The 9,565-nt window shown below is 35.7% G+C and overlaps 1 protein-coding gene across 2 annotated transcripts in view; it reads right to left on the bottom strand.

The window, feature by feature from the left end:
* The window catches only part of LOC125853512 (putative zinc transporter At3g08650), an 11,136-nt gene extending 2,393 nt beyond the window's left edge, over nucleotides 1-8,743 (bottom strand). The window contains exons 1-5 of one of the 2 annotated variants that reach the window (XM_049533211.1): nucleotides 8,477-8,743; nucleotides 6,746-7,462; nucleotides 4,776-5,060; nucleotides 3,322-3,450; nucleotides 2,659-2,756 (exon numbers count right to left, since the gene is read on the bottom strand). In XM_049533211.1, the coding sequence (XP_049389168.1) occupies nucleotides 2,659-2,756; nucleotides 3,322-3,450; nucleotides 4,776-5,060; nucleotides 6,746-7,216 (983 nt within the window). In that variant the 5' untranslated portion in view covers nucleotides 7,217-7,462; nucleotides 8,477-8,743. The remainder of the gene's footprint in view (nucleotides 1-2,658; nucleotides 2,757-3,321; nucleotides 3,451-4,775; nucleotides 5,061-6,745; nucleotides 7,463-8,476) is intronic. The other variant, XM_049533210.1, reaches the window with a different exon arrangement.
* Nucleotides 8,744-9,565: the final 822 nt, after the last annotated feature.

The following is a 9,565-nucleotide window of genomic DNA, read 5'->3' as shown; positions in this document are numbered from 1 at the left end:
TCTGCTCAATGGGAGGCCCCAGATGTCCCTATCTCAATCCTCCAGTACTAGATAGAAGCCACAAGGACTCCCATTTACTAATACAGAAATCACTGTCATATAGAGCTTGATATATTTCCTTCACCCTTCCACAAAATCCATCTTCATCGTTGCAAAATTCAGAAAATCTCAATTCACATGATCACAAGTCCTTCCGAAATCTAATTTGCACACTCTTGCTTTCTTCCGGGATCCACCACCTCATTTGCCACTGATGTCACATTTGAAGTATGTCAATACCTTCAAAGACTGCAATCAAGATATCGACACTATCTCATGTGACACCACCTTTACTAGGCACTAGGATAATTTTTGATTGAAGTTGAAGGAATGAGTTTTTGTTGTTCAATTTGAGAAAAAGTATTTAGCAAGTTACTGCATTTGGACATAAACTTCAATTGGAAAGAAAGCGCGTGAACATGAAAGATTAGTGAGTGGAAACCATAATTTCACTTGAAATACTCTTCAAACCAGAATTTGAATGCTTCACTAGAACTTCAAATACGAACTTCAATATTTACAACTATTGTTGGCTAAACCAGTATTTAGAAATATTGAAGTTCAATATTTAAAAGATTGTAATATTTGATGTCCAAATGGCTAAGTTTAATGGAAAGCATGTTGACAATTATCTTATAAGTGCTCCTCACTAGACTAGTAAATTTGTATATTATGTTTGCTACTCCTTTTTTTCTATAATAATGGCAATGAAGGGTGCATTGAGCAGTGTTATCAAAGGTGCGCTTTAAGCACGCTTAAGCCCTAAAGCGAGGCTCAAAACGTGTTGAGCGCTTCGCCTCGCTTTATGTGCGCTTCAGTGTTGTCATCAAAGTTCTAAGAAAAACTTTTCCTTTTCAATGAGCCTCTTATGAAGAAGTGACACTGAACAATTGATATTTCACTTAATCATAAAAAAAATTCAATTTCTTTGGTCATATATTTGTCATTCATGTTTATAATTATTAGTTTTGGACTAAACATACACATTTTAACCCTTCAGGGTGGCCCAATGGTTTGGGCTTGGGACTTCCATGTTGGAGGTCTCAAGTTCGAAACCCCTTGCCAGTGAAAGCAAGGGGTTTGCCTTCTGGGTCGAGCTCGTCGCACTGGGCTTGCCTAGTGGGGGTTACCTCTCCTATATGGTTTGCGAGCTATTGCATAAGAGCGGGAGTTTTACCCTGTGCGCACCCAAGGGGTAGCGGCTGCGGGTTTTCCTTTTCATCAAAAAAAAACATACACATTTTATTTTTTCACCCTTTGCACCTTTTTTCATTAAATCCCACGCTTTATTTGCGCTTTGCGCTTAAAGCCCCCACGGACCTTAGAGCTTTTTACACTTTTCGCTTTTAATAACACTGGTATTGAGACACTTCCAAACTCTTGGGACTCCTGAAGGGAAATGATTGTCTCCATGATATCCTTTACTATGTCGAGCATTGCTGGGAAAAGGGCTTAGCTGAAATCATTTGACTCCAATCTTAAACCAGTCATACACCTCTCATTTACCTCTTTGTTCAATAAAACATCAAGAGAACAAATCCAAAGTTCTCTCTTTCACCTTCAAGTTTCTGATATCTCCCTCGCCAACCACTCTTTTTTCATCTTTTTTTTTTGACAAGTGTCTCCAATCACACATTCATTTCCCCCTCTATCTGACTTCTTTTTTTGTTTTGTTGAGAAAGATCTCCCCCTCTGACTGATTTAACTCTATCACACATCGTGTTGGCCTCCATGGCTCGTCTTCTTTGTACATTTGGGTACAGAATCCTACGATTTCCTCCTTGACATCATTTTCTCCCCCATACAACATTTAACATGTCCATGACTTCTTGTTTCTTTTTTGATATCCACTTGACTATTATATATTATGACATAAAATATCCACTTCCTTTGATTCTAAATTATGACATATAATTAAAGATATTCTCCACAATATCCACTTGACTATTATAATTATAAAGAATATTTTACAAATACCCTTGATGATTCTCAGAATTGTTGGGCAAAATTATAGCAACCCATGTGTGTGGGCCAGACAAGCTACCTGGTGGATAGGTCCGGGTTTTTTTTCAAGCCTAGAGGATTAGTCAAGATACGTGCAAGTTCAGTGGGATGTTACAGATATAAAAAAAAATCTTAATGATTCTCGACTTCCAAAGAACTAATCTTAACATACCATAAAACCCTGAATATTATTTTCTAAGCTGAACAATACACGACCTTCACAGAAAAGCTCCAGTTTTCCCTAATATACAATGTCAATAGATTTTTCCCTATTATCTTTTGGCCACACTCCCTCCAAGTAGACCGCATCAATGTCAAAATATAGACAAACAAACAAGTTACACCATAAACCTAAAACAACATAATACAGCTACCACTAATAGGAGGTCCTCCTCAGGTTCAATCTCAGTTAACCAATTAATTAAAAGCAAAGAAGATTTCAAATGAAATCTAGGCAGCTAAAAGAGAAGACATCTTGGCGGCCGAAAACTCTAATCATCCTAAGACTAAAAGTATGTCTTTTCTACTTCTCTTCACCAATCTGTTTCTACTTCTTCTCCTGTCATTGCAGGGGTGGGGAAGAAGAGATATAGAGTAGGTGAAAGATTTACTCACTTGTAGTTGTGGCCAAAACTCTGGAACACAGCACTAAGAGCTTCCATAAATGCTACTGAAAGAGTAGCAGCTGATGCTACATGAGATGGTGAGGTTTCCTGCACAAAGAGAACCATAAATTAAAAGGAAAATGTAATCAATATTTCAGCGATGGTTGTGCAGGACTATCCGAGATAGTATTAGAATACGAAATATAAGATCCAGCTTTATATTGTGGAATTAATGTAACCACCAACTCGAGAATTTGTCAATAAAAAACTACAAAATAGAGTATTTCCTTTTCAACTAACATCAATAATATTAGCTAAATAGAAGTTTCATAAACATTTCAATCTACTGATTCTATCAGTTGATTAAATTCATGGGCCAATTCCATCCAAAGTTTCATAGAACAGCATGTTAAGTGCTTCTCTACATATTAGAGTTCAACATACGTACATTTCTTGCCAACTAAAATCATCATGGATCATAACTCATAAGAGTGCATTTTTTAAATATTTTTTTATATCCTCATTTTCTCCCACTTTTTTTTTTATCAGGTAACATGCTCATTTTCTCCCTCCTTTTCCTTTATTTTCTCCTTTTCTCCCCTTTGTAGGGTAGAGCTATACAAGTAAGTTATGAAAGGTCTTTCAAAAATTAAGATGACATTAAACAAATTACCTTGAATCCATCAGGAAGGACCTCAGCAACAACTATCCAAATCATACACCCAGCAGCAAAGCCAGTAGCAAATGGCAAAAATTTGTGAAATGCATCAGCACACATATATGATGGTACTGCAACAATTGGCTGCATTAAGAAAGAATTCAAGGCTTAGACATCAATATATCATGACTACTGACAAAGGATGGAAAATAATCAAAATATAACTAAACAGGAAACTAAAAATCATATATCATACCTCACTTGTTTGTGAATATGCAATAATTTATATTAGTACACGCATGAACAGTATAAATTATCGTTATAATGATTGGCACAAGCATCTCTTATAGAATACAAAGACTACATCAGTGTTGTTGAAAGCAAGCGCTTCATCACTTACTTAGACATCAATATATCATGAGTCCTAACAAGGGATGGAAAAATAATTGAACTATAACTAAAACCGGAAACTAAAAATCATATGTCATACCTCACTTGTTCGTGAATATGCAATGAATTTATATTAGTACACGCATGAACAGTATAAACTATCGTTCCAATGATTGGCACAAGCACCTCTTATAGAAGACAAACACGACATCAGTGTTGTTGAAAGCAAACGCTTCAGCAAGGCGAGAGTTTGTTGATTTTAAAGTGCGAAGTGAAATGAAAAGGTGGTCGCTTCTCAGATGAAAGCGAGAAGTGTGTGTAGCAGGAAACAATGAGAGCATATGCTTTTTTGGTTAATATTTTAAAAAGCTGGACTTTTTTAGAAGAAAAAGAAATCGCAGAACAATATTCTTTTGTTTCTCCATTCTCACTGCTTGGTGTGACTTTCTTCTCCGAACTACAACTAAGATTCACTTTTTGCTGCTCTTCTTCTTCTTCAAGCTCCAGGTATGGCTCCTCCATTGTTTTTCTTCTTTGTCGTTGCTGGCTCGCTGCTGGAGGGGCTGGCAATTTTTTTCCCATTCTTCCTTTCTTTCTTCCCGGGGTCACTGGACTCCACTATTTTTTCCTCTGCTGAAGGGGCTGGCTTCTCTTATTTTCTTTTTCAGCTTTTTCTCCTTTTTTTCTCTTATTTTCTTCTTCATCAATCAGCAGACTTATGTTTTCTCTTATTTGTTATTTTTGAGTTTATTAACTTAATTGTATTAGCCTTTTTTTTAACATTCCAGTAGGCAGTTACTTGCTAGTTTCTGATTTTTTGGTCTTTTTTTTAAATTGCAGTTCACTTCAAGGAAGTGAGCTCTGCGCTTAAAGCATAAAGCGGCCTTGTTGCTTTTTTCACTTTGCACTTCTAACAAAAACACTGGACTACATATCACAAATGGAAAAATCTGGCTTGACTTGTATAAGTATCAGGTAATACTTGTAGGGACCAGTGAGAGCAAAATGTAGATATATCCCAACTTTCACTTGTCTAACTAGAAATTCCAATTTGTAAAAGATGGAATATATTCAATCACCTGGGGTAAGGAAGTTAATATACTCCATAACATGGCCTTCTGTGGAGAAACTCCTCTTGATGCAAGAACCATGCTCACAGCTAAACCCTCTGGTATGTTGTGCACGGCAATAGCCAGAGTTACCAAGATACCCTGAGAAAGACCTTTCGAGCCAGCAAAGGATACTCCAACACCAGCACCCTCCCCAAATGAGTGAAGCGTCATAATTCCAACAACAAGGATGACTTTTGCTGCATCTGCTCCCTTAATGTCCAGCATACTTACTTCACCATATTGTTCAAGAAACTGAATATGAGCACAGAAACAACATGAGGAATTGCAAAGTGGGAATGACGAAACTTGTCAAACTATGCAAGAGTAACAAGAGTTATGCACAAAAAATTAACAGAATTAGGTTTACTTCAAATGCAAAAGAGACTAAGAATCCTAAACTCAGCCAGCAGATCAAGCTAATACGACTAGCATTCGCTAGTAACGCCAAAAGGTTTTTATAATGTCCTTCAGTAAATAGAAATTAGAAACAATTAACACAACACACTACATTTGATATCCACACAACAGAATGACTGGAACTGAAAAGCAGTAGCTTCTCTACTTAACTCCATAAGACCCATTACCAGCACCTCCAAATTCCCAATATGGAAGTCAACATTAAGTTGTAAATTTAGTTTGCAAATTCCATCCCACTCAAGAGATAAGATATATGAATAGCGTACTTCAATGAAGGAATATTAGCTAGAACACTATATATTCTGCTAAATCTTAATAATTGTAGCTAAAGCATAGTCATTCATTTCTTTTGTTCTTTGGTTTTAACTTTTTTTTTATAAAGGTAGTGGTCAAGCTAGCTCATGCACACCTCTAGTAATCCACGAACAGCCTGCGACATCATACATACACGGGAAATTTGTCCATATGGCTCATACTAAGTACATTTTGTTGGAATTCAAGCCAGAAATCTCAACAGTTACTCCTAAACCTCAACCACTCAGTCATCCCCTTTAGAATGCATAGTGATTCTCTTCATTGATAAACTAAGACTAAAGATTAAAATTACGCCTAGTCCATAAGCAAAGAAATACATGGAAAGCTCGAGAATAAAAACTTAAAAGAAAGGAGACGTAGTGGACATCCTTATCCAAGCAACATAGTATATATGTTTTTGAAGGGCAGTGATTGGGAATAAAAACTTAAATGTAAGGAGAAGTAATGTACATTTAGATTTTTTTTAATAGAGTTGCCCATTTACAAATTTCCTATATCAACAGATATCGGTTTGATCTGAAACCTCTAAATTCCAATATTGCCATGCTTACAAAGTAGAGTTCTTTCCTTTAGAGATAGCAACTGCCAAGAAAACATTATACATGAACTAAACCTACTACATGGAATCATGGACAACATTGACCTGGAGAGTGGAACAGTAAAGTTTTATCAGATGTGTCTGGAAAGTCCCCAATCAAAGGAACGTCGTGCATGTGTTTCTTAGAATAAAAAACGACTAAAATCAAAATAAAGGTGGACGTTCATGAATTTCCTTCAAGAACAGATACTGTTTCAAGACACTAACTTGCAAGAAAGTTGAAGCTAGGATATCCAGAAGAAGTTTGAAAGTAGGATCCCGCAACTTCCTATTGATCAAACAAATTTTTTTAGAGAAATGTAATTTTGTTTTGATCATAAGTACTCTGAAGTTGAAAATAGTGGGAAAGCTAATAAACATTGCAGCCCCATAGAATTTGAAAAATAACAAGTCAAAGATACTGAAAGACCAGCAGCACATGCCATGTATTAAGCTTGCACTTACTCATGAACCATTTTCCATTTTTATCTAGATTAATAGTCGCAAAAATACATGATATTAGAGATGATGATAAAATTATTTAATGTTATTCAATAGCAGATATGATATAAAACTAATTGAAGGATGAAAACTGGACAACAAGAAAGTGGGAAACTAGGGTGTTCACCTTCTTACAAAGCAATATGAAGATACCACCGGCCAAAATACCAGACACAACCCATCCACCACTTCCATGTTCCTGTCCTTCCTGAATAAGGTCAAAGCTCGCTGCCAACATCACTCCAGCAGCCATTCCATTGCATACTCCCGACCATTGAGGATCCAGCTCTACAAAGAAAAATGGTACTGCACCCAAACCACTAGCCGCAGCCATTGCCAAAGTGAACAATGCAACTGTTGAAACAGACACTCTGGTGTTATCACCTGTCCATTCGCCTTTACCATCCATACTGACAGAATCAATACCATATTCTTTACCAGAGCCATCAATTATATTGGTTCGGACATTCTTTAGAGGAGCAGTTATTACCCTTTGTACACTCACTTCTTCAGATGCAGCTGTAACATAAGAAATCAAAGCTGATACAAACAGAAAGAATAAAAGAACTTGCACAAATCTCAATCCCATATTCTTCATGATTAGATCAGCAAATCATTGTAGCCCTGAAATTACTCAAAACCAGTATAATCATCAAGAGAGTCATTGGAAATTCATCATCTCAGAGGCTACAGATGTCAGCAGACTTAACTCCCTTTGGAACAAATAACTTTGTGGTGAACTTCTCCAACTATCAAAACCCATGGCATACTGAATCAACGATCAATTTAAAAAATTATTGTTCCTGGTACTGCTGGTCAAAGGGTGTAACTGGTCCGTTCTGCACTAGAATAAATCATAGTACAGTTAGATCTCAACCAATTCAACAGTACTGTAGACAAATAGAACAAGCATAAGAAGACCAACAGCAAACAAAACAAAGTAGCAACTTGTTGCACCTAAGTTTCCACAATCCATGCATTGTCTTTATTCAACCTAATAGTTCATGTTGGTAATTTAGATATACTCACCAAATAATTTACATACGATAAGCTTGTTCAGAGAATTCGCCAGTTAACATTAAAATGGAGAATTGTCTGAGACGGAGGAGAATGAAGTACAAGAGCCAGACAACAAGGAACAGGAAAGAAGAGTCTAACAACTCAAACACGAAATCATAACCCCTGAATACGCTGAATTCAGAGAAACAGTCTTTCCTCAGTAGTCAAAAATTGTACTGCAAGTGAACTTGGCCCATGATTAGATGATATCCCAAACAGCAGTTACAGCACTAGTAAACCCTGAATATAATCAAACTGATTAAACTTGGCCTTCTCTTGGAGCTAACAAAATTCAAACTTTCTTGACAAGATACCTCATTATCAGGCGTTGTTCTTAGTTCTTACTACCTACCAAAAACGCTTACTCTTTTCGTCCGTCTATCATTATAGTCAGTACTAATTACGAAATATTTCCATCAAAATTCAGTTGACAATCTGTTATACTAATACATTACAGGATTCAAAACCCCAGACACAACAAGCTCAACATTAAAAATCATATGAATATAAAGTTTGAACTAATAGGCAAAGCAACAAAGATACAGACCAAAACAACAAAAGGCATCAACAAGATTTCATAAACAAACCAACATTCCCACCTAACAAACCCCAACATGCCAAAACCCACAGAAAAAATTACAAAACCACATAGATTACCTCCAAATCACATATCCAATAATGGGTATTCATTAGAAACCAAAAAAAGAACATTCTTTACAGAAAACCAATGACAAGATAAAGAAACCATTGACCTTGAAAAACCCATATGAAATAAAGCAAGGAATGCCAATATTTTTACCTATTTCGTCGTGTCTCAAGAATCTAAAGGATCACGACCAAACAGAGTTGAATTGCAATCAAGAAATTGTAGAGAATTTAGGGTTTGTGACAAGAATTATAGAATTGACTTCAAAGGGGGATAAAAAACCGATCTTTTCTCTATGGTGAGTAATCTTGTTGGCTAATAAAATGGAGGATCTCATCAGTTGACTCACTATGGAATATGGGTATTCTCTGTTCTATGTGTATTTGACAAAAAATACAATGTTCCATCCATGGTTTCATTTCCCCTTTTCTATTTTTTCTTCTTGAAATAAATTCTAACACTATACCAACATGGGTTGTGGTGCAATGATGGGAGTGGTGATTCACTCTTAATCAGAGGTCTCGAGTTCGAACCTTGGATATGAAAAAAATTTGTTGGGAGTGCCATCCCGAATGGACAACACGATTCAAATTTAGTCGGAGCTTCAATGTGGGCTCCGAACACCGGATGGGAAATCAAAAAAAATTCTAACACTATCATTTAAGTAGAAAATTAAATCAGTGGTACAATAGATAAGCATGTCATTTAATTTGAACTCGATTAGTATTTTTGTCCTTCAATTTTAGATGTATATAAGTAGACCATTAATTTTGTATAGAGTGGAATAAGTAAACACACAACATGGTGTCAATAGACCACATGTTTCTATTCGTTCAACATTATATAATTTAAATATCTATTTATACACATCATCTACGTGAACCCAACAATTAGAAGGGATATTGACAAATCCTCAAAGTTGGAGGATATAAATACGAGCTCATGTTAAGTTAAAAAAAACATATTTGTTTTCAAAGTTTTACTTCAATTTAAATACATAATTTGTCAATATATTTGACGAAAAGTAAAAATACTCTCTTTTAATAAATTAAGAAATACCAAAAAATTATAATTACTTTATAAATACTGTCTTTTATTTCTTTCACTTCAAAAGATAAAAAAAAAATAGGGGAGACAAGTTATCTTTCCTTCTAAGATACTCCATATAATAACCCTTCAAATTACATTTGGCTCAATTTTCTCTTACAATTTGTTTCCTAGCTAATAACAATTCTTCAGTTT

Source organism: Solanum stenotomum, chromosome 1 (assembly GCF_019186545.1).
Source record: "Solanum stenotomum isolate F172 chromosome 1, ASM1918654v1, whole genome shotgun sequence".
Classification (NCBI taxonomy): domain Eukaryota; kingdom Viridiplantae; phylum Streptophyta; class Magnoliopsida; order Solanales; family Solanaceae; genus Solanum; species Solanum stenotomum.
The sequence above is the reverse complement of the archived record's forward strand: the minus strand, read 5'-3'. Positions and strand labels throughout refer to the sequence as shown.